A 27,110-nucleotide genomic window follows, 5' to 3' on the forward strand; every position below is an offset into this window, starting at 1 on the left:
CAAACATATAATAAATATATTTTCATAGAGCATAGGCAGTAAATCGTGGCCTTGTTACTGGAAGGCAGGAGGCAATTTGTTGTATGATTTATTTTGTTACGCACATTGTGGAACGTAATCGAATTGGTTACATTTCGGATTTATACGTTTATTAAACAAATGCATGCATTCGTTTTGTGTACGGAACCAATTTTTTTTTTACTTAATTATAACTTTACACATAACAAGCCTATTTTTATGGAGGAGATATTTTAACTTTACATACAGAGTAATTTACACTTTTTAGACTATTTTATCAGTTCCATCTAATATCTTTAAGTAGGGTAAAATTATTTAATATAACAAGTTGAAATAATTAACATGCACGAGTTAGTTATGAAGCTAAGTTATTCTAAGAGCTAAATATATTTCCCATTTTTGTCCTGTTTTTGCTCTTAACTATAAATTTATCAAATAATAATAATACTCGTATATCCCTAAATAACTATTATTTACTCTCCATACCTAGGCATATCGAATTGACGTATTTTCCCCATGAAGTCAATGGAACATCACTGTTACCTGTAACAAAAAAACGACAATATAAAAGATTATATAAGATTTACACAATTATGGCATTATATTATAGATGTATTACGCATACAATACGACAAATCGATACGTTGATCATACTGTTGAAGCATCACCACCGCATTGACCACCGAATTGACCGCCGAAATTTTGTTATACATATACAGGGAATACATTTAAAACGTAATGCAAAATTAATGTATCACATTAAGGTTCTCTTCAATAAATTAATGTATCACGTTAAGGTTATTTATACTAAGATGCAGACGTTGTAAGCAACATAAGCGCAACATAATACTAACGGTTACATAATTATTGCTGCAGCTATTACCGCCTATGAACTACAAACAACGAAAAAACCAATAACATACTCGTAAGTACGCGATACCTCGTTTAAACAACAATGGTATCGCAACAACAAATGGGCGATTGCGGTCCACTCAGGGGCATTCCATCACGCGCTGCCCCGAGGGTGTTGGTGCTCCGACATCGACGGCCAAATGATCCGAATACCGCATGACGGATACCGCCGGCCCACTCAATAATAGATGTGTTTAATTTTATATTGCTAACGCTACATGCGTATATAAATCGTTGGTACGTAACGAGTATGAGTATGTTTTTCAAATAACACTGAAGTAGGTACCTAAGGCTAAGTAGGTACCTACAATAGCAGCTAAACTTCGCTGTTTATTTATCCTTGTAATATTTTTATAATAAAACTTCATAAATCGAATAAATATGATTACTTCATATTTTCAAATATTAAACATAATCATTTCGAGTCGGTGAGTCTGATTCGCCAAATTAACTACAAAAGTTTTATAAAGTAACTACAATAAAAGTAGACAGAGTTCCCTAAAGAATAATAATATAACATTATAACAGTTATTTTGTTCAACAACAACAAATAGGATACTCCGAAGCATTCCATCAAACATTGCCCGAAAGCGCTAGGCCGGGACTTCGACAGCCAAATGATCCGAACATAAACACATCGCATCGGAACACGCCGGGCCACTAAATTATAGCCGAGTTACGATTGTTAAATTGTGCGCCGTTTGTGCAGAACCACTCAATTTCGCACAGGATGACAGTTGAATCGGAACTGAAAGGCGGCGGCGCGGCTGAAAGGAGACCAGAGCTGCAGGCGCTTCGTGTAACTCTAGTTTCCGTATGCACACCGGGCTGGTTATGAACGATATCATTCGCAACATATCGTATAATTTTATTACAGTTTTATCGACATAAAAAATAGGTCATAGTGGAAGTTTCAGAAAATGTATTTTTATTATGGCCAAAAAGGGAATATTTAAAAACAACAATATTTTAGAAACATTAAAATAACAACAACAACATTTTCGTAACATGAAACAAAAACATTTCAGCAACATTTTAGTAACATGCACAACAATAGCCAATTCTTTAAATGTACTCGCGTCATTTTTAACGAAATTTTAATGATGTACGACACAACGTAATATGCAACAATTCTTTAATAATTCGACGTTGTCAATTAACGTTGACGTTGACGACCGAATAAATTTAACAATGCTTCTATCCATATAATTAAAGTTCTTCAAACACGTTATGGAGATTTGCTCACTTGTGAACAATTGTTATATGCATAATAGACTCGTCAAGTGCAATATTGGATAGTTGCGTATTAAATTGACATTTATGGTGAGTGTAGTGAAAACGACATGCCGCTAACATTTAGATACAACTAAATAGTGATTGTATCCCAGTAATTACTTTATCAATTTCTTTTTTATTTATTTTCGATCTTTTTCTTTTTTTCGTTTCAATTCAACCTTAAACTTTAGGGCATAAAGGTTTAATTTTTATACATTAATCGGCTACAATGTATTTCATATTCGAAAATATTTCACCAAAAATATGTCATCCAAATAAAAAAAATATTAAAATAAAATGTGTCACGTATCATTAAGTCATAAAAGTCTTCCAGGTAATACATAATAAATTACACAATTTTCGATCATAACATTTTAATTCCCAATGAAGATAATTATAGGATATGTAAAAGTAACAGCCCGTCAGATTAAACTCCATATCGTATTCATACTTTCCCAGATACCTTGACTTGCTAAATTCTCATGTCCATATAGATAGTGATGTTCTAATACTGATATCGATACTTTCAAACTACTACTATACATGTTTATAATGTTATATTCTTGCCACTTTAATTTCAAATACGTATTAATTAGGTCGTAGCTTACGGAATATATAGGTATTATTTAGTAGTTAGTATCTTATAGATACTCGGTATATAACACTGCAACATTGAAGATTCGCATAAAATACGTGTTACTAAGCGAGTGCTTTTTTGCGTGTTTAACAAAGTTGCAATCCAATTTAACGCACTAAACTCCAAAGGGAACCAAGTAATGTAATCGAATTTCCCGCGTAAGGTAAAGAGCATACTTTCAATAAGGATTGGTTTATTTAACCGCATTGTGGCTTTATATCGAATGTCGTTCGCGGTTTCCACGTTTCCTTCAAAATACCTATTGTTTACAATGCATTCCACGAAACCATAACTTTAGTTCTCGTAACAACATATCAGCATAATATGAATAAAAATATAATAAAGTTATAGTACGCTTGCACCTATATTTTAATGATTGTTAATCATTAGGTTAATTAGAAATTAAATTAATCTGACAGCAATTAGAAAAGACAAACAACGAGCAACAAAACATAACTGAAGATAAACAGGACATTTTGTTTTTATGTAGGTTAGTCAATATACGATACCAAACCGAACCCAAAATACTTACAAGTATATAAGGGAAGGGAAGTACTAAAGGAAATATAAGTAATAAATATATCAGACAAAAAGTCTATTCCCCGCGTCCCATCTCTATATTGTACCTAATATTTTTAATCTGACTGCTCCGAATACCAAATAAATGTGACAAATTGTGCGTAATTGCCAACAGAGGTACATATATGTATCGATAATAAATATCACGATACAAGCCCTATTCTAGGAATAGAATTTATTATTAGCATTAAATAACTCACTAGATATGTATCGCTCGGACAGATCAAGGTCGTATACCAGATTAGTGGGTTAATTACTTTATCAATTATTATTAAATATAGGCTACTTGTAAGGGGATTTAATCGATTTATAAATTTTACATTAACCTTACGATATTTAACCGTATTCTAGAGCAATATAGAATTTTGAATGTGCCCTTGTACTCAATTAACGTAATTAAATACTTAATTACTGCTATATGAATGTAAGTTAACGAATATGACAGTTTTTATAAGTGACTAGCTTCCGCACGTGACTTCGTTTACATTCGTGGACTTTAGGTTATAAGTTGTGTTAGTTATAATATTATGGCCAGTTTAATGTAAAATGCATTCATAATATTATTATAATCAAATCAAATATGTATGAAAAGACACTTACGAGTACATTGCATATTACTCAAAACGTTTTGGAGTTAATTTGCATTATAAATTAACCATATATGAATTCTCAATTTGAGAGCTCCTACAGAAACGGTAAAATTTAAATCAAATTTTATTTTACAACAAATTACATTTGCATATTTATTTATCGATATATCATGGGAATCCCTAAGCCTCGAGGCAAAGAATCCCTTCAAGCGGTCGACAGCTCAGACGGACACCGCCAAAACGTTACGAAACTGGCCACAAATTGGGGCACTGACCAACGAAGCTAAATAATAAAAAAAAAACATATTCAAAGCGCGGTGGGAACTTGGCGGGCTTACGATAAACTTAAATTAAAATGTTCATTCTCGTCGGGTAGGCATTTTTCGTTCAAATATGGTGGGTAATATACCAACAAGAACATTGATGCTTATCTTGCATGGTTCACCATTTTACTATTTTAAGAAAATAATCAGCACAAATTTATTTATAAATATGTAATGTTAGACACAATGAACGAAATGACATAGATATATAAAATTTGCACTTCTTTAGTATATAATATAGCTACTTACTATATTACATACATACGTACATTTTTAATTCATTAAAGGAGCTGAAGTCATTGTCCCTATGTGACTAAACACATTGATTCTTATAATTCCAGACATAACTTTCTTTGTTTGTTATCTTTTAACCATTTAAAATGTACTTCCGAGGTGCTGTTAAGATATCGCTATACAAAGAAGTACTTATTAAAAAAATATTAACGACTTAACATAATTGAGTAATTATTTAATATGGTATGATGATAACATACCTACAGTTATACTATGCTACTATGAATCCTCACTGAGGATATAGAAATCAATATGTCGAACAGTGATTATACCCAAAGCAATTAATATGAATAAAATAAGTAATTAATGTTTAGTTTTCTAAATATATGGCAATCCGTTTGCCTGGGTCTACATGATAATCTGGGAAACGGTTTATAGTGATGAGATTTTCATTCAATTATATATAACGCATTTTTCATGAATTAACAAAAGTTCTTTTTTCTATTTTTTTTAAGCCCAAAAAACTCTTGAAAATCCGTAAAATAATAAATCTATATAAAATTTCTAATCGCTGTATCAGCTGAAAAACACATTATTACATCATTATTCACCTATTGCAGTTCCACTGTTGGCACAGTTCTTCTCTCAAATAGCCTGATTGATGTTTTTTCATAAAAATAGTATATACTTTTAAAAGCCGTGCTTCTTTACCTCATCACACTTTCAAACCAGACTACAGCTATTGACACTGCCATATAGTTACTGCATATATATAATTGTATATAGAGCAGAAATAACATAACACTATATACGACGTCTACTGAAAATATATGACGAACACAAATAAACCGTGTGACTTGAATATGTTCATACAATCTATTAACACATTCATTACGAAGTACCATTCACTAAAAATTAATTAGCATTCGAGTCTCGCACCGACCATTAACACTCACACAATAATTGTTTCTTTACAACAATACAGATGGTGACCGATAAAGTTTAATTCGGATCTTAATTCATGTTTAATGTTTATACTCCAAGTTATTTATTGACGTGCATACTTATAACGAGAGACATAAACCGCAGAAATTTCAGCTACTTAAAAACCGGGTTACTTCTGCTACTTTCTCGGTCCAAATTTGGCGAATAATGAATTTATTGCCAATACACTCGGTTTTATAACTTTTGCATTAAAACTCATAATCAATTTACAAGAGTGAAAACATTACGGTTCATATCATTAATTTTAATAGAACAATTAAAGTGTTAAATAATAAATGTAAATACATTTAAGATAACATAATTACTTAACGTACATAACGACTTTTTCTTAGTTACGTGATATTAAGCAAACAATCGATAAACAGTCAGGTATATTATAAAGCCTGTAACTTTTTCATTATTACGTCACCCTAATAAAGAAAGTATATGAAATCCTTATCTTAAATGTGAATTAATTAAGTTTGAAACCTACATCACTTATCCTCGTAATCAAAGTGAAAAATTTCCGCTCCACCTACATGTAACAGAAAACCCAAAAGAGTAATTAATAAAATAAAAAGGTATAATATTACATCATTAGTCATTACACTCATTACACACAGTAAAAACAGCTTTAAATTCACTTGAAATTTGTAACTTTCGGTATTTTTTTCAACTCACCTCAAGTTACGCAACATTGATTATCGATAAGTGACTGTAAGTTTAACACCTTATCTGGCGTAGATATAACACCTCGTAAATTATCGATCGTTTTACTGTTATATGACTTTGTAGATCGTAAACAGTTCCGTGAAAAAAGCTTTCGTCGGATCGGATTGATATTTGGTACTCGTCGCAAATTAAATATTTTTATCAAACAACCTTATCAACACTACACGGAATGAGTTTCTCAACAATGTAACGGGCATTGCTATTAGCCATATACTAGCCATATACTATAAAAATGCCAAAAATTAATATATAACGTAGAATCCGTTTTTTATTCACCACTGCATTTATCTATGTCCACAGTGCATCTTTTATTACGTTGTGACAGAAAAAAATCCATGAAATTTACAGCAAGTAATGAAATGTTATATGACGTAGAGCGGTGAGGAAGAGGTATGAGTCCCGGCGTTACTGAATTGGTCATAGACCTTCGACAATATTAATGACCTTCATTGAGGATAAACCGCGCTCAGTGTTTATTCACCCGACATAACGTTTGAGATACATAAGGACCACAGATCTAAGAACTTCGTAGAGCCATCACTATTATTTCATACGTTTCCAATGCCTTTACGTGAAAGTTCCAGTGAACTTCGATTTTCTAGAGATATAAAATTGTGGTCTCGTTAAATTTAATATATCGTATATCTTACGAAAGTAACATGATCTCATGCCTCCATTACATTTCTCGGTACTTCAGTAAATTTATCCGCCATAAATAAGGCAAAAAGGTATAAAGCTGACTGTATGAACAATAAAAATTATAAAACGATCGAAAACGAAATCGATACAATTAAACGTATTTAAGTGCACGATCGTTGGCGACCTTTGATTTCGAAAAGATAAAAGGATATTATTGCAATAATATTTATTGTGTTCAACCTTCGGGCCCAAGTATTAATAAGGTTTAACCATTAAAATCCCACATTATTAAAATGTCACGGCCTGACTTCTGTTTCTTTACGTTTAATAGTATGTACTTTTATCAGCGTTATCGAAGCTTGTTAACACATTATAATAATATGAAGCTTTATTTAATACTTACATAATATGTATCAACTTATTATATTCATAATAAATTAGTCTTATCACGTGCTTTTCAAATAATAGCGTCAGAAATAATAATTGCATAACGTGCGTAAACATCCATGCTTATGATTCGTATATTAATTTTTATCCAGACATACATATTCTTACAGAGATTACATATTTTATAACGAGACAATTCTAGCGTAAGCACAGCGAAAGTAAATTTAAAGTATGACAATGCTTTATACACATATCAATTGTCATATGATTAATATATCAAGTGTGAGATGATATGATATACTATTGTATGAAATTGACTTTCTAGTTAAATTTAAAATAATGCTAAAAATCGTATGTACTAAATATAAAGTTCCATTTTCGGCAAGCGAATAATGCTTACCAAACGTACTCTAGAACGACATCAGTTTCCACCCTACGTATGTCAATGCTAGTAAGGGTTACCCTCAATAAAGTGCCGTCAACGCCACGGAGCTTGAACGTACACCAATCACAACACCCATAAAGCGCACAACCCGAACATTCGATTTGTTGGCCCGTGACGTCAATTGGCAGTACCGCTCAGTTGCGTAAAACTACTCTAAATAAGGAATCAGCGCAAATATTGCAGCCTTTGGGTCAGCCACCGACATGTGACAGAGATTATTACTTCGGTAATGTTTACAAACAGCCAATTCGAAAATATAATTTGGCCACCGATTGAAACTTGTTTTTTGTAAAAGAGTTTTTCTGCCAACTCGCCCAAGTATTTGTTACTGTCGGCGCTGCGAATGCTGATAGATATAATAAATATTATTGCGAGCGCGTTACTTCAGTGCAGTCGAATAACAAATCTACATACACAATAATAAAATTGTTTGCTTATGTATACATAAAGCACGATTTATTAACGATTTAAAAAAATACGAAGAGAAGAATGTTTTTAAAACAATGAACGAAATGAAAATTAATTTAACAAGAATTTCCAGGGACACCTTTGCAGCGGAGGGTGAATTAAAAAAAGCTAAAATATTGATTACAGCTAACAGTTGAATTAAATAAACCATATACCAGTCACAGACACACTAATACGATATTATGTAACACATAAAATATTTCCCAAAATGATGATGAATTATATATACAGCACGTTAATTTGACTCATATCAAGCAGTTTTAATCAGCATGAACTAAAGTATGAGTCTCAAAATTTCATTACACAACGTTTTTATTGTTCCAAGCATGACACGACACGACAACAGTGTCATATCAAATTAAATGAAATAAGGTCAAACCGCAAGAAAGAGCACGGCATTTACCAACTTCGTGGGTTCTTGCTTGAATATTAGTTCTAAGAAACGGTGAAAAAATAATATTAGTCTAACATATCTGTAGCTCGCTGATAGTCAGCTAAAATAGAAAAATACGATACTCGGATTTCTTTGATAATATGTAAATAATATGATAAAGTTTGGAAAATCCAAAAGTGCACGACTCATAATGCTCATTTAATTATGAAGTATAAAAAAAAAAAAAACTTAAGTCGTTCGAAATTAATTGCCGAAAAAACAGCTGTAGTAGGAAGAAGGTACTGCACAAGCGCCCCTGGTGGAATAAATGTACATAATATCTATAGATATACAGTCTTGTAGTTTTCGTTTTTTATTAATTGCAATTAAACGACAGTGTCGTTTAATTAATTAATCATTCGCATTCAGTGACCTACAATCGTCGATTAGAATTTTTTAAAAAAAAAATTAATTCAAATGATGGATTTTTTCACAAGTTACAGTGTTTTCAGGTTTCACACATGACGGACAGGAAAATTTTTTGACCTATTTTGGTGTTTTTTTCCAATTCTATTGCAGTAAATCAATTTTTAAAAAGTATGGAATTAATCTCCATTAAATTATCTCGACAATAGTATGCAAAATATCTTGATTCCGTGAACTATCAAGGCTATAATAATAAAAATAGCCGCCAAAATGAAGCGAAAAAAATTTTTCGATCGTAAAGCACTCTCTGATGCTTCGCATCATGAGTCGTGCAATAATGAAAAGCCTGTTGCTTTGAAACTCTTAATAAAGGTATTGCCTAGATCTCTACCAGACAAAACACTTCATTAAAATTATTTAAGCCACATATTTTATAGCAATATGGAAGCAGAGAACTTAGTGACCAATCACATCAACAGAAAAGATAAGGATTACAGTAGAACACATTCACGTGTAATTACATAACATTATCTTTATCACTCTTTAGCGTAAGATAAGATGGCGGTATTGCATAAAATTGCAATTTTATTTTACGTAGATGTGATATACGAACCTCAGACAAAAATGGTAAAAGCACTAGATTTATTTTTGCTACTCATGAACTACCTACTCACATATTACTCAAACATATATCTAATCGCATACATTTCCCATAAATCATGTTATCTGAATAAATTCAATCTGATCGGGTTAGTCATATAAATGAATAAGACTGTTTAGCTGAGGGCAACCTTTGCAGATATCTAAAGATATTCGTTTAAAATGCAACCGGATATTACAACAGCCTTAGGTATAACAAAAATATTTTCCTTGGTAAGTTCTTTGTAGAAGGTTTAATATCCCCACGTTAATTGTCTGGCACAATGGCGGCGCTGTTCCCCGACCTTGCGGATTTGATCACGAAGTCGAACACCTGCGGGCCGCTACCACTGCTTCTCGACTTATAAACTCGAAATGTTAAAATCACGTCAACTTATATGGGGAATGGACAAGTAACGGATATCGTCGAGTATAACTCATTAAGCATTATTAGTAAAACTGAAACCTATCAGTGATTTAGTATTACTCATTCAATTCTTAACAAATAGTAATGGCAATAATTGTCAAAATATTTAGAACTAACCTTTCGATATCTCCTCCATCCCAATCTGATTTCTCAATGTGACCGCATGTTAAAATTAAAACCTAGTTTAGTGTTAAAATTAAAACCTAGTTTAGTGTTTAAGTAACAGTAAAATAAAATTAAACTTTTATACGAGGCCTTTGATCAAAGGTCAGCTTTTTATGAGCTTAAATTATCAAGTCAATTAGGTTGCCATTCTGAAACGTGAAAATGTCATATCTATTAAAGACACGTTTAAAAGCATCAATTCCGTTAAAATGTACCTTAAAGGGCAATAGCAGTTATAGTATTACGTATTATTAACTATAATATATAATACGTTAGTAGTAATGGTTTCACAAACGCAATCGGCTCCTTTGTGAGTAAATCTTGTTCAAGGAAGGATGCAGTTCAAATTCCACACAAATAATTCCGTGAAAAAGTTTATGTGATCGTACAAAAATACACTTTTTTGTTGAAAATAACAAGACATCACGACGGTTACATTCATAGAATGATATTGCATGGGGAAAGTAGTGGCTGTATCAAACAACAAACGGTAGTGGAGAACTGCTGCATCCTGGTCTGAGAGATGTGGTAAGATTAATGTACTATGTAGCGTTTCAAGTCCTTTGAGAGCATTGTCTTCGAACTCTATGACAGGTTGGTTACTAAAGCTTAAAGGCAGCAGTTTCTACTTGACATTCGTTGTACTGCATACCCGTTTGCTGTTATACCTTTTATTATAAGTATACACATATGCTATACATAATACTTTGCCTACATTTCAAAACTATGTAGTTTAGTTACATAACATCAAAACTCGTTACTTATGAACACCGCCACACGAACCCATTTTCGCGCTCTTGACATTGACCCCGTGAACTGAGATAGGATCGTAAGCCACACGTGTTATCCATTATCTATTACGAAATCGCAATTACTAGTCGCTACAGCTTAATGCCAATATCGACGATAAACACAATGTCATCCGCATGTCTCTATCTGTCTTGCAATGTTGTTAGTATTATATATATGATGTCACTAATGGACATATTTTTGCTTTATAGCGATTGTTATGTACCTTGGTACTTTGTAAATTAAGTAATAAAATCTAATATGTAGAAGCATGGAGTGCGTCTACCAAATTCTACTCAAAAATTACTTTCTAATCTAACTCTAATACCAAACTTCTTACTGGCAATATTAAATGTGATCGTGATAACAAACATACGTAGTATGTAGTATGACGAAAAATAGAGCAAAACGTCTATAAATGTTGAAAATGAAATAGTATAATGCTAGTAGAAAGCGATCTAGTACTACATAGAGTAGCTGAGTATTGTGGATTTAAAACCACATTAAGTCGACTGACTGAACAGTACATTGTATGAACGAGTATGGTAAATTAAAGAAAGGGATTGTACATGTGGCGGATTTACGTTGAATATGGAGTGTGATTAATTAACACTGTGATTGTTTTGTTATACTCTAGTGAAATAATTTCTAATACGCACATAATTTTGAAAAATCAGAAATATTTAGAATTCGATCCACTGACCCTAGTAGGAAAGGCAGAAATGTATGCTGCTTAGCTATCATAGCCTACAATAGCAATTATGTACATCCTATCTAGCGAGGTCAGTGTCCTCATCACTAAATTTCGTGTAGCAACATTATGGTGAAATAAAAACGGCAAATTACTCACCGTACTTTAATTCATCACGGGACCCCGCCCCTGGCAAATGTGGCTCATAACAATTGCCCAGCTCGGTGGTACCACGTGGTTAATTAAAACTTATGATGAAACATTAACTTTGTCGGAGGAAAAATTATGTATTCGCACGCGAGAAGCTTACAATCAATCAACGTTCTTCTTAAATATCAGACCATAAACAAAATTATCTACAGAGTACCTGCTAGACTATTTCCATATCTTATTTCTTAGTTATTTTGTATAAAATATAAAGTATAAAATATAGGCTGTAAAAATATTGCACACAATAATAAATGCACTTAAAACACAATTTCCTTACCTGTGTAGATCTTGTAGAGGGAATCGAGCAGTCCTTGCATCATCTTGGCGGTTTCCTTTACACTTAATATCACCAAAACTATTTAAGAAACTACATTTATTGCACACAAATGATTTCTACGTTTTACAGATTGAGAAGTATTGAACAAAATTGCTCCATTATCGTTATTTTATAATGTGCCATGTTCACGGTGTCTGGAATCAAAATATACAAAGTATGTTCCCACACGTTAGTCAATTCGTCGCGCATTGTTAATAAAGATGTTACTGACAAAATTGGCTGAACCAATAACATAAAAACCGAGATACTGAATACAATCCAAATATAGAAAAAGAGAATAATATCTTTACAAACTACATGGAGGTGAACGAACCTCGGCCGGGACAGCACGGTGGCCAAATTGAAGTAACGGTAACTACCGTCGGATCGTTATCATCAATCAGATTTGCGTAACTATCTGTTAGCAATTACTCCGTACACTTGAAGAGAACAAATCACCGGGTGCGTGGTATGCGGCGTTTCGCAGAGCTGCTTAGAGCAAGATGCTATCAATAATGATGGTAAACGGAACGAAATGGAAATGAGCGGTAGAGAATATTACAATGTGTTAAAGAGGGACAAAACATATACCAGATGTTGAAATGAAAGAATATTGCTTGGACCTTAATTAGGTTGAAGTAAAATAAACAAAAAAGCTGAAGGTTATGAAGGTAGTAAATGTGTACGTAGGAAGGCATGTTGATTTAAAGCCTCACTATCACGCCTCTAACTGACCAAAACATGATGTTTCACATTACTTAAGTATCTTCTTAAGGACTGAATTTAGACATAACATTTAAGAATGTTTGTTGAACAGAAATAATAATTACTGATATGTTTGTTTATTTATTACATTAGAATACTTTAAAAATGAAATATTGCATGATGTCATTTTTCAGTAGTTATTCATATCCAAAATTAATTATTTTCTATCCAAATAAACCGCGTAATTTTTGTTTTTATTCTCATAGAAATCGTACTAAGAAGCCTCTGAGGTCTATTCATCTAAAAACAAAAAGTTAACTCAATAATAATTTACTGTCATCTCAATGTATGTGACTGCCAGGGTACGTCAACCGAGTTAGTTTTGAAGACAGCTTGCGTTATGATTGATAACTAGATTTAGAATAAGGCCACGACACAGTATTTGAGTGAGGGTTCACACTTCACTATTAATATAAATATACATCTCATCTTTGGACACTGAATATTATCGCCGGAGTGCCTTTAATTTAGACGTAACTTATAAGCAACTTCTAATTAGTATATAATTAATAGTAATGAACATGTGTCTGAAGGATTATTTACTTAACAAATAAATTTTAATTTAAGGTCCTTAAGTAATAAATTGTTCAGAATTAGAAAAAGAGAAACACAGTAATTAATACAAACAATGCAGTGAGACGCTTTTAAATCGAACTAGTCACATGTACGTGCACATTTAAAAATAGACTGCCAATAACATTGTGTAGGCAAATGAAGACACTAATGAGATGTCTGCGTGAATGGCGCTGTAAAATTAGCCACACATGAATTCCGCCACTGAACCAATGGTAGGAAAAATATTACCCGTAATTATATGCGTCGGTTATATTTTTAAGCACATAAACTAAACGAAATCAGCAACATAGACAAAATTATGTCGTACACCTGCCGAGCGGAAGACAACATTATTGACATAGTTGATCGTCTCGATATATTTGTAGATTTACAAATAGCCTACACTGGAGGTACGAATCCAGATTGAATTACAAATGAACAAAAACTTAGTTCAAGCAAACTTACAGTACATAGAATTGTCTAACAATGAATAGAGTACAATAGTGTTTTGAGGAAATATAATTGTCCATTACTATTTTACTAGGTAAGCCGAGGCTACATTTCATAAATCTCATGAGAAGAAACTCAGAATAACGCGTGACAATTTACTCTTCTGAAAATAAGATAAGGCAAGTCTACGCTTAATCAGATAGACATTTTAGCAGAAATCTTTCTTAACACAACGAAGCCAATTTCCAAGTAATATTATAAAAAACACATATTATAATAGCTATGTCTAAATTAATTTTAAAGTTTGGAACAGGTTAAAATGTCTTCGAGGGTAATTGATCGGCGAAAATTCACTTAAGACACAATGCACACTTATAAACCAGCTATTCAACATCATAACTCAGATGTCAAAATTTATCACTGAACGACACTGTCACTTTGGATTATAATTTCACTGGCAACATATGGCATTGACCCTCGGTATTAGCGCGGTTTGAACTACCTATCGGAGTCGGAATATCGATAGGGACGATCGTAGGAGTGGATCGTGACGGGCGACCATTTCGGATCGCGCGCCCGCGCCGTCCGCGGTCTGCCACACCGCCGCCGCCACTGGCGGACCGGGATTATTTATAAATTTACAGACAGGGGGTCGTAGAATTTTGCACGAAGTGTGGTATGCAGGAGCTAATGACTGCACCAGGTCGCACCGGAAACGGGGATTTCACGGTATCCATACTTACGTTGACAACATCAATTATAACTTGGCAGGATATAATCGAACGATGACCTTTGCTGAGGAATCGACCCGTACAGATGGAAGAAACAAACACAATAACAATGATTATGAAGTACTTAATGGCAAGCTTTAATGCGACTCAAATGATTTCTTAATTTTAATTGCGTAAGCAGGTAAAAAATACCTAAAGAATTTCCATCGGCCGTGACCGAGTCGCCCACCTGAACAGGTGTCCGTTTCTCTAATCGGTCTGGTCGAACAGTCGTCTTGTCGTGCTATCATCGAGAGGTGGGCGAGTTTAAGAACACAATACTTTCAACGAATATTACAAAAACATTAAAACATACTTGAAAATGGAACTGTTAAAGCATCTTATGAAATCTAATTTGCCGTAGCAACAGCATTTAAAACCGAAATACGTCAATATTTTAACGCGCTTCGGACAGGTCTCGTTGCCGAAGTAAGAGTAAAAAATTCTGAGAAGTCGTGGCAAGCCGAAATGAATCATTCAGCTACAACAAAAGACTCGTCATTTGGCAGCTGTACTTAGAATTCATAGTTTCTAGACAAATGAACTCTAAAATTAAAACAGTACACTGCGATTATGATTGCTCTTAAATGCGGCCAAATTAATTAGAATTACAAGGCGCTAGTATCGACTATTTAACAACACAACCAAATATTGTTAACGTTAAATATAATGACGAGAAATTTGAATTACGTGTGGTACGTACAAACAAGAAAAGAATTTCATAAATTACTTTTTCATTCTTTTGTAAAACAACAATGACTGAACATTTTTACAGTGTTTAGAAAATAAATCTTGGAAACATCAGACATCTAAATTCAACAATACATTATTCAATACTCCCAGAAATTCAAAAATAAAAATAGTGAAAACGAAAACACGAACGAAGCGGAAACAACAAATACATAAGATAGTAAAAAATATGAATATCAAATACCTTAATAAAAAACATGGTTATGTTACTTAACACTATAAATTTAATTTTAATGATGAGGATATACGCAATATATATCCGCGAATACAAGACACTGTCTAGCCTTGCACCTAAGATCCCGGTAGGAGGTGACACGTGACCAGAAGACCGAAATGACGCTATGCCACTTGCCTGGGGAGCCATTAATCGCACAGTTTATTGCGATCTACTGTTTTAGCTCGCCTGACAGCTGTGGACTGAGGCGCGGCGATCATCGTAAGCTTTATTGCTCATAAACCATTGTCTGAAATCCAATGGATGATCGCGCTTTCCAAAAATTTTGACAGCGAGGTATTAATACTCACATGCTTTTAGAATACATCTACGTCAAGACCACACAAGAAAATGAGGAAGAAGCATTTGAGTGAAAAATATCCTATCAACGAAGATATAATATCTACTAATCATTATTACCGTTCTGTAGCAATGTTCAAATATCTATTTCACTACTCTTTATCACTAATTGCAATCAAGAGAGAGAAAATCAATGTGTAATAAATAAATCCACTACTTCTGCTCCCCAAGAAACTGAATCACAGGAATTATTATTATTCAAGTAAATCATTAAAAGGTAACACTCTTCATGGTTCTATTTCAGACATACCCATGTCTATGCCTTATAACATTAGTATTGTGCTCTGTGAATAAAGTGCTGAAGAAGAGACACATACACGAGACAGTCGAATTCAGGCAGAACTCCGACCTTATTTGAAGTGAAGATGTGACCATTTACCATCAAGCGGCCTGCATGTTGCTTTGCTGCTACAATTAAAATAGTCAGACCGAGCCAATAAACCAGTAATGCACGTCACAATATTTAAAGATCTAAAATATACCACTTTAAATAACTCTTCGTTGCTTCTGATTTGTACGTAAAGACCGGCGTCTTGTGTTGTAAACAAAGTATTCTGAGCAACGTTGTTTGGTAACCAATGTCAGTGATGTTTAACATAACGCCAGGTAACGTAATGGATGTAGGAAAATGTATGAGTGGATTGGTCAGGTCTCATGCTTAGTAAATTTTAATTTTATTTCCCTATGTTATTTTATATCACGGCGTGCGTAAATTGACGTTTTACGCACGCTTCGCGTGCGCAAAACCCCCATTTCCGACCCCGTAATATAAAATTTTATACAACACGCGGACGAAAAATGTTTTTCTGACTCGTGTGATTGCAGTCCTCGCCTGCGGCTCGGCCTGCAAACTCACACTTGTCAGAAAAAAATTTTTCGTCCTCGTATTGTAATGTACTATTTTATTTTTGTTTTATTTCTGTTATTTATGTTTTATATATTGCTACGTCAATGTTTTTTTTTAAATTTAAAATACAATAACCTACAATGGTAAGTAAATTCTTCAAATAGCAAGGACGTTGGACTATGTTCTAAATTCCTGACTCAGACAGGACACCTGTGCCAAACAGTGGACAGTAGGTTAACGACGTGTAAGAGAGATAGAGCATGTCTACTAAAACGAGTCCAAAAAATAACATGTAATATAAGTAGAGAATAGCCAAGAACAATGAAAATCTTCAAACATAAACTGTTTTATCCAAACCAAAAGTTACACACCGATTATGCCATATAAGTGCGGGAATGAGAATGCAGCGCATTATTGCTCTATCTTATCTAAAAGCATTTCGGTGTACTCACGCCCGTGGTTACAAATGACTTAACGTCTAATTTCAATATATGGCCATGATGAAAAACAATACTAACTTGGTTAGCGGATTATTTATTTTTGACTGACACAAAACTTTGCCTTGATTCATCGTTTTTTGTAAACATATACATACTCTGCCCTGCTATTTACTAAGTTTTAGTATATAGCAGATTAGGATTAGATAATAATATAATTCATATTAAAACAATTATAATGTCACCTACATTAAAATAACCTAATGCGGACTTGCAAACAATACAAATAAAATCATTAATCCTATTTATGTAAATTGATTTATTTTGTAAATATACTTAAGTAAAATAAGATAAACACAAATTCCCACAATTGTCATTAATACATAATCGTAAAACAAATGAAAAACATTTTTAATGTTATGTTTCGAATAAAATTATTTTAAAACAATAACATTCCGATATATTTTTGGCATAAAATTAGGAAAATTGCGTGATTACAATCGACATCAACAGCATAAATGAGCGTGAACTCACCCATTCACAACTTCCTGTATGATCTCATACTAAATTATAGCATTTTCACAAATAATGTACCTACATATAACATTTCGGCACAAACTAGCATTGGGGTCATATTAATTACCTGCATTTTAAAAGGATGAGTTACGTAAGCTCATTTTACATTTTTAAACTAAACCACTTATTTCAACCCACACGTACGATCCGATATGGTCTAGTGGCTAGGATACCTGGCTCTCACCCAGGAGGCTCGGGTTCGATTCCCGGTATCGGAATTGCTGGTTTTATGTCAATTTTTATTTAATTTTTAGTAAATATTATAGTATATAAATAGTATATTTCTTAACCTAACATTATATATTTTTTCTATTTATTTGTAAACCTTAGATAATGAAGATAGTATTCATGTAGAGCAAAACTAGCGCCATCTAGTAGCCTTCACTTTATTTAAAACAACAATTTTTCACTTTCAGGTAGACATTAACGCCCATATTATTAATCAATCTATCCAATGTTTTGCCTGCCAAAGATCGACATTTGATAATTACCTACTTCATAATACATAGTCGATTTTTGGTATATAAAATTTTGACAGACTGATTAGTTACTAATTACTGACTAGTTAATAATCAGGGCCTTAGAGTTTTTATTTAGGACTAATATTATAAAGAAGAAAGATTTGATTGACTGTTTGTCTGTATATATAGACTACGAAACTACTGGTACTATTTGAATAAATCATTTTAAATATGTTAGGTAATTTATCCTGGAGTAACTCCAGCTATAAATTATTAAAAAATATATATATACGAATGAAATAGGCCTCCAATATAACTCTCATATTGACCTCTCTAAACCAGCGAATCTCATACATAAAGGAGGTCTTTTAAAGTGGTTTATACGGATAGTTTACGATATACCGATATCTATAGTTCAAAAAACATATCACTAGACGAACTGAATACATACTCCATTTCCGTCAATATTTTCTAAGTAGTATTTCTACCTAAACCTAAAATATACCTATAACTCATAACTGCACATGTGCTTCGAATCTTAAATGACTTTACGACAATAACTCCGATCTTAAATGACTACAACAATCGTTCCCAGGTAGAACAATGACCGTTCAGTCATTCACCGCTCGGTCCGACTATTTCACCGAATGGGTAATTCTGCTGCAAGGGTGTTGAAGGGCATTACACCCTAAGCTGTGTCACAATGGGTGAAGTTGAACAGAATGAATGGTCGCCGTAAAATGTTCAAAATAGACCGGGCCTTTGTGACCTGGAATAACGTCTTAATCGAGTGTTAGGAGTAATAAAAATACTTTTAGGGTTATGACGTCACGTGTTTCTTTATTAGGAAACTAGCTTTGCCGCGACTTTGCTTATTTCATTACATTTTTAAATAAGTTACTTTCAGGCACTTCATACAACGTCGTAATTTATGTTTGGAGTTGAACTAGAATTGTTAAATATAAAATTAATAGGTCATCAACTTCATCGTAAATTAATGTTATAAAAAAACACAGAAGGGTCCTAAGTATAAGTAAAAGCTTAGAAGATAATAATACAGTTACGATTAATAGTAATATTTAGTTAAGCATTTTTTTTAATTGGACGCAACAGTCATTACCTTTGCGTGGTAATTATAATGATCATAAATAAAACCGTTTAGACAAGGTACGTAGTTACTTAAATTCCAAAGAATATCCAATACATCACACAGGGACATCCCACCCTAAACCTCGTAAGCCACATTGTTAAGCGTTAAACTGTGAACGACTGTAAACAATTCAAAATAGACCGTTTCCGTGTCACCAACCCTAATTCGGAAGTGAGTTACGGCGATATTTGGTCGTGTTTAAAATACAGCGTATAGCAGCTACAACAGCAGTATAAAGAAGCTGTATTTTGCTGCTAGTTTGAAATATGTATTTTTTATGGATTTGACGTAGAAAACGTCCTAACTAAGATCGGTCACAGCTGTTACTTTTTAGGCATAATTAATTAACAAATCTATAATTTTTTTGTCTACTAACGAACGAAATTTGACAATTTCTGCTTTATTCTATTGTAATCTTTGTTAGACAGATTTAATAATTACGTATTTCCCTATGTGACGGTACCGCTTGAAGTAAATAGCTGTAGCCATTTTATTACACAACCTAATAAAATAACAATTTGATATTGCTATGCACATACCTATGGCACATACAAATACTAACCGCTAACCATGCAACTACGGAGAATTTCTTATCTTCCTTGTTTGAAGGTACTAAACCCCCATTACATTATTATCATACATTGACAATTGAATATCAAATAAGGGTTCAGTTTGATATTATTATTAGATATACTTATGCTATCTAAATATTATCAGCTGGAGTTAATCGTAACATAATCTGGTTGTAATTGTAAAGTTTTATTACGTACGCGGCGTAGTAAGTAGTAACGACAAACCGTCTAGGGAAGTCACCACGCTTGATTCTTTACCTGCAACGAAAAGAAAAAACAACATAAAAAACACAAACAGGATTAGTACAAAGTGTAACATTCCGTCCTTGTCTAACCACGGAATGCGCTGAGAGACTGAGAGAGATAAACGTCGAATAATAAAAATGGATCCATCATATCATAGGCCGTTCGCAAGTGTTATCTCACTGGGTCAGTGATAAGCTCAAGTAACATACGAAGCAAGACCTACTTCACATTTTATTGAGACAAATTTGTAGATCAAATACATTTTACAGAATGATTAGTATAGTGATACAAATATACAAATGCAAAAAAATGTCAGTCCGTGTGACGTCATTGGTTCTATAAATGCAATATGAGACCTAAATGTAGATTTGTGACAATAACATTATATATTTATAAGCATATAATATGCAATTGTGCTGAAATTTCAGACTTATACTCATTATCCGATATGGTCTAGTGGCTAGGATACCTGGCTCTCACCCAGGAGGCTCGGGTTCGATTCCCGGTATCGGAATCTTTTTTATTGTTTTTATTCGGGTAATTAGTTTAAATACCTATTAAATACTTGCTCATACTTTTATCCTATAGCTTTGATTTATATTTATTATTTATTTATTAAAAAATATTTTTTTTATTTACGTCCATCTTTAGTCATTTAAAAGTTTAAAGAAATAGGTACTTAAATCTCTATACATAAGTCTTTTTCGGTACTAAAAGGCGGACATTTATAGTCGAACCGAGGTTATAACCACCATGGTTAAGCCGCGCCATAACGGAGCGTGCATGGTAAATATAGTAATCATAAAACGAGTACTTCGAAACGTTTTATTTTAAGTATAGTCGTTTAGGCTAACACTGACTAGTATTTAGGTAGACCTTCACAATGTTGTTACTAAAATGTATGTAGCTCCATTTTAATTCAAATATATTTTTTTGGGTACACAAGTATACTTCTTAAAACCGAATATAAATGTAAATAAATGAGTGAATAAAATTGATTAAATAGATTTAAATTCATTAATCAAAAATATCTTAAGTAAGTGGACCTAGAACATAATTCTAAGTTCATTAATTAGATAATATCTGCCTAGCCTGCGTCCAATCCCGGAACCCGCTGCAAATGATATTCTGATAGATAATGATGATGAATGATGCTTTGTCAAAATTTAATTTTATCATGTGTTATTCGTTTGTAATAATTTAATATTATATTTAGTAATAACATAACCTATGAACACTATTTTCTACTTCAAAAACGCGCCGCAACAAACATAAAACGTAAATAGAACAAAACTCTACATTGACGATAGTGAGCTGTGCTTAGCAATTTGTATTGAAGTTGGTTACAAACACAACACTGAAATAGAACAAAACTTCATCCACAATGGTTGGTTCCGCAGAAACAAATATGAATATGAAAAAGTTCCAGCCAGGTGCACTCTACAATAGCGCGGTAGAGTTGCGCAAACAACTAGCGCACATTAAACGTAATATTAAATGCTTGGAGAATACTTAGTGAATATAGAGCTAACAAACTTCTCATTTCCTGTCAAGTGGTTCTATGCAACAATGGTACACGTCACGAGTAAGTTATTTATTTTCCTCGTGTCCTACTTTTTCATCGTCTTGAATAATATGATGAAGTTTATTCCAAGCATCTCTAATTTGTGTGGAAAAAGCGCTATTTAGAAAAGAGAAATATGCGAGTTGCAGTTTTGTAGACCTTATTTAAGGTATATACTTTAAAACTTGTCATTATGTAGTTGTTATGGACTTTGTTTTGACTCATCAAAGATTAATGAAGCCCATAGTGGGCATAGTGTATTGCAGTTCCAGGTGTTCGTTGACGTATGGTCAAACTATTAGTATACGGTGACTGATATGAAGTGTCGTTGACTTTCAACGCCCTTCAAATAAAACATTAACAACGCATTTAATACCTAATATGAAATCATAGAAATATGTACTATCGCCACAACTTTAAGTAAATACCTCTTTTGGTAATAGAAAGTAAGTGAAGAGAATAACCGAAAAAACTTAAAAGAAATATGGCCTTATCCATTTTTATCTCTACAACACAGAACAACATGGAAAATCCGGTTCGCGTGGCGTTCAATACGTAATCAACAGTTACCTTGATCGTTTTGTTCTTACGTCAATCTTGTCAGAACACATCGATCCTTCGACAAGCTTTCATATAGACGGTGCGTTTGGTTTCAGGGAATAACATATCTGTGTTCTATTATTCAACACAATATGTGCCGGTTCTCGGGGATACATCTTCAAGAACCCACACATTTCTACGAAGACTCCAGCACTCACGTTCTTAGTATTCAATTTGCACTCTAGCGGAATATGAATTGCGATGAGGAATGTGGCACAAATATGATACAGGCTTGTACGCAATATGTTCCAAGGTGAATCCAGTTGTTAGAGTCGTCCGTGTTATATATCTCTTCTGACTTTTAATACTCAACAGCAACAAATTATTCGGTCAGTATGTGTTTCAAAAATAACAAAAAGCAACGGTTCGATTGAAGATAATAATTTCAACGAATTCAAAATTTATGCTACCGATCTATTTAAAACCGAACAAAACTAAACCGATCGTTAACTCACACAAAACTGAGTACACAAAATGACACGAATATGCTTTCTAAAGTCAACTTTCGTGCTCCTTTCCCGCAACGGACTCTCAACTTATGGCGAATAGGGACGGGATACCGTCGTGAGACACGAAATGCCAAAGCAAATATGAGATAACTACGCCATAATCGCTACCATCGGCTGCATATGGTGCGAAAGGTCACATGTCGGTGGTCACTCACCCACGCAAAGTCGCATTTCTCTCCATTTAGGGAGGTGACAGTTGCCACACCTCTTTAAGCGAAAACCGATGGATTTAATCGTCACGTCATCTTTGTTGAAGGGCCCATTCTTGTTTGTGAGTTTGGCCGTCGCAACAATCGTGAAAAGCTATATAAATCTGTTTGTCGTGATCCAGCTCGTTTTTATGCTACACGCGAAGCTTTTTATTAATACGATAGTCACATATAAGTAAAGGTCTCTATTATATCAATGGTCTCTGTAAAACAATAGTAGGACAAATATTGCATAGCGAATTCACAATCACTACAGTTTCGCAAGTGATATAATTTACAAATTAGAGAGAAAGAGAAAAAGAGAGAATAACGTATTCAAAATTTGTACGTATACATTTCATACTGAATTTTGACTAAGGGAAGAACTTGTGAAGGGGGTATATAATAGTATAATTCGTTTATTGGATTTGATGTCTATGTTATACCTAATTAAGTCCATAATTGGAGGACCTTAAAGCCATCTAAGGAATATGAACAACACAATTATGACAGAGTTCTCCGTAACTACACAAGTCACACACCGCAACCTAGCGCTTTAGTGACGCGGTACATCACAAACATCATCTTCCTTCTCGCCGCGTCCACCGGTTAAACGTTATCAACACGTCGACACCATTACACGGCAGGATAGCTAAAACGACTCCAATTGAGATCGCTTTACCGCGTTTCCTTTGGCCCACTTGGGAACTAATGCCCGGAATACACGAGGCTACAAAAAGTAGAAATTCGTTAAGGTCACCTATTCCTGTTGCAATGTACCTGCAATGCAGAGATTACCTACTTTTTGAATTATATTACTTGGCACACATGCACTTGGCATCCGTAGTAATAATTTACGTTACTTGACAATTTACTTAGACTTGCTAAGAACGCAATGAAGACAATACTCTTACATTTTTAAAGTCAAAGTAATTCTGATGAAACCATAGATGAAAGAACATTGAGTCAAGTAGCAAATGAGATAGCCCACCAAATATTGTGTTAATTTTACCTATGGAAATCTGTAATAAATTATACAGTACAGAAGGTACTAAGGCTTTACAACTGGAGCGTCTCAAAAAATTAATTAGCTTCATCATCATCAGAACACAGGATAGGTTAGGATAGCTGCTGTAAGATAGAAACAGAAATACAGCAACAGACGAACGACAAAAAGGACAAACTGCCTTCAACGACTAATTGTATGTGCGATGTAAAAATTGAGTCATAGTCAAGTAATCATATACACAAAAACGAAATGTTTAAGCCGAGTGTATTACAAGCTTAATGAAGTTAAACGTAGCTTACGTTTCTCTGATGGCGCGGTTAAAGTGGCTAAAATGAGAAACGCGCTCGAGACTGAACAAGTAATGCCATTACGTAAGGATCGCGGCGAACGATCCCTGTTCGTATTTCGTTACAATTAACGTATTACGAGTTTAAAGACGAAAAAGGTAAAGGAAAGAGGAAAGTTGTGGTTGAAGTCCAATACGTAATACCTTCGAAGAACGTTAACATATAATTCGCAGACGGATAACTATATTAAACTTAATCCTTGCTAACCATCGTTCGATTATGAATAACTATAAACTGTTAACGCTTAAAGTTTATTCCAATATAGCAAACTATATCCATCGGTGTTTCCTCAAAACTAAAAACGTTAACATGACTTCTTACACAACTTGAGCGAGAAAGAAATAAAAATCCGAGCAAAACAAGTCGAATGACTCAACTTGACTCAACACAAAAATCGTGTTTTCAAACGTTAATCCCTACGCCGATTGCTTCCATACCTTGCTTTAACCTTAAATTACCTAAAACGAAACGAAAAGCAGAACCATCGTTGAAAAGCCAACCGACGTTCAATGTGTCAATGTTTACAGTTCGTGCGTACGGTGTAAACATGCGTAGAATTTGTTACAAATGTAACGCAAATAGACATTGTTTGTTGCAACGTTTAGCGGAAACGGTGGGAATGTTCGCCAATAAATATGAAGATACACTCAGTGTGAATTAGTGGATAAATACGTTAGGGACTTTTCCAGTATATAATCTACACTGGTAGTCGTTATTGTTCCCTTTTTCGTGTTATCATTATTGTCATTATTACATCTTTTTTATGAAATTAAGGCAGATAACGTGGGTAAAGGGACCCCTTTGTAACCCCAAAATATCAGCCCTAAAATAATGTTGACCGTATCTGAGTATATTTTATACGTATTTGCTACTCTTGAATACCAATTTGGAAATGAAACCAAAACGCAGTGACCAAAACCAAGAAGTTTACCTTTATGAAATTTAAAAGAATCTCTTTATGAGCCCATATGTATGTGGCAAAAATCAACCATCAGGTAGAGTAGAGTCTTTGTTTATTTGCTTTTACAATTAGTACAAAGATATGTTTAAAGATTTCCTCTCATCATCATTACATCATATATTGTTGTTAAAAAGTTCTTCATATCATTTATTTAATATATTTCCTTGCCTTTTACACTTGTAGTTCAAAGTAGTAAAGCTTTTTTGTTCACTTGCATATTTAGCTAACCTACGTAGTAAATAACTGATGACACTAACTACTTCATAAATTATAAATATCGCAGTTAGTTTGGAGTTATCACCGCAGTTATAACTCAACCTAATTTAAATTAGCATTGTTACATAATAACCTGTTTTGTGGTTTTGAATAATAATTAACTAATTAATCCAAACAGTTCAATATAAATGGTACAGGACGCGAGCGATGAGGCACCACTTCCACACAAATTTCTATGGGGAAGCAGTTCTTAAGTCTCGGTGGAAGGTAATGCGTGATTTACATATGAGACAACCATTTTATTCCTCAGAGGTGGCAACGCATTTGTTTTAGGCAGAGTCACGCGTTTTATTTGGAGTTTTTCTCAGGTGTCCATAGGTGGCAGTGACCACTAGCCTTCAGGTGGACTACCCGCTTGTTTGACACTCCAACCCTATAAAGAATTAGAGATTGCTGTATATACGACAAACTAAATTAGCACGTTAATTTATTAAACAACCGTCATATATAAGTACTGCTTATTCTTTGTGCTTACATGACAAAATAAATAGCTACAAGAAGCTTAAACAGTTTTAATGCACTAAAATTAGACTATTTGTTGAAACAGGTTCTGACATCTGACTAATGAACATTTCTAGTCTAACGCTCACCAGACACTAGAAAAGTGGTCACCACTCAGTTTTTAGTTTCATTTTTACGTATGACAAATACGACGGACTCGTGTAATGGCAAATTCTTGTTCTTGTCCGACAAACCGTACACAAAAATGATGAAAAGCTAACATTAATCTGTAGCTGTGTTTACTTTGCGAGGATTTCGTTAAAAACTTTTGTTATTATTTGTAGCAGCCTTAAAATAAAACTTTTATTTTTAAGTACTGAATTGTTTGAAGATCTACGGAAGCGTACGAATGTAAAGGTAATTAATACATATTGGCAAGCATTGAAATATACAAATAATATTGCATTTCCTTTTATTTATTATGTAATCAATATCGGCGTGTAGTATGTTGAATTGGTATCCATGAGGATTCACTTTAACATTGAATGTAAGGAACTTATAGTAAACAATAACTAGATATTTTTATCTTTCATACACATACGTAGTACCAGGAAGTTAGTTGTGACAAAGTAAATTCTCGTAGCGAGTATAAACTATTCTCGGAGTAACACCCGTATACAACACTTTACTAATATAGGCCTTTTAACTACGGTCGGCAAAGTTATGTGCGTCTTACTACGAATAGGTGAACGAGTAAACAAATTTTAAAATAAAAATTTTGCTATATGGAAGTGCATTAAATA

General features: G+C 33.6%; 1 protein-coding gene and 2 non-coding genes across 8 annotated transcripts in view; 2 read left to right on the top strand and 1 right to left on the bottom strand.

Annotated features, from left to right (window-relative positions):
* The window catches only part of RhoGAP19D (Rho GTPase activating protein at 19D), a 438,348-nt gene that overhangs the window by 383,123 nt on the left and 28,115 nt on the right, over window positions 1–27,110 (bottom strand). For 4 of the 6 annotated variants that reach the window (XM_073087322.1, XM_073087321.1, XM_073087318.1 and 1 more), the window contains exons 1-2: window positions 14,532–14,648; window positions 12,221–12,414 (exon numbers count right to left, since the gene is read on the bottom strand). The exons of 1 other annotated variant lie outside the window; for it this stretch is intronic. In XM_073087322.1, coding sequence (XP_072943423.1) covers window positions 12,221–12,263 — 43 coding nt within the window. In that variant the 5' untranslated portion in view covers window positions 12,264–12,414; window positions 14,532–14,648. Of the gene's footprint in view, window positions 1–12,220; window positions 12,415–12,593; window positions 12,753–14,531; window positions 14,649–27,110 lie in introns of those variants that run through there. One more of the 6 variants, XM_073087319.1, reaches the window with a different exon arrangement.
* Window positions 18,130–18,201, top strand: TRNAE-CUC (transfer RNA glutamic acid (anticodon CUC)). Its single transcript has one exon. It is a non-coding gene; the product is annotated as a tRNA-Glu (tRNA).
* On the top strand, window positions 20,855–20,926 carry TRNAE-CUC (transfer RNA glutamic acid (anticodon CUC)). The gene has a single exon. It is a non-coding gene; the product is annotated as a tRNA-Glu (tRNA).

This window comes from Epargyreus clarus, unplaced genomic scaffold (genome assembly GCF_041222505.1).
Source record: "Epargyreus clarus isolate Ecla_fem2 unplaced genomic scaffold, WU_Ecla_fem_2.2 ptg000026l, whole genome shotgun sequence".
NCBI lineage: Eukaryota > Metazoa > Arthropoda > Insecta > Lepidoptera > Hesperiidae > Epargyreus > Epargyreus clarus.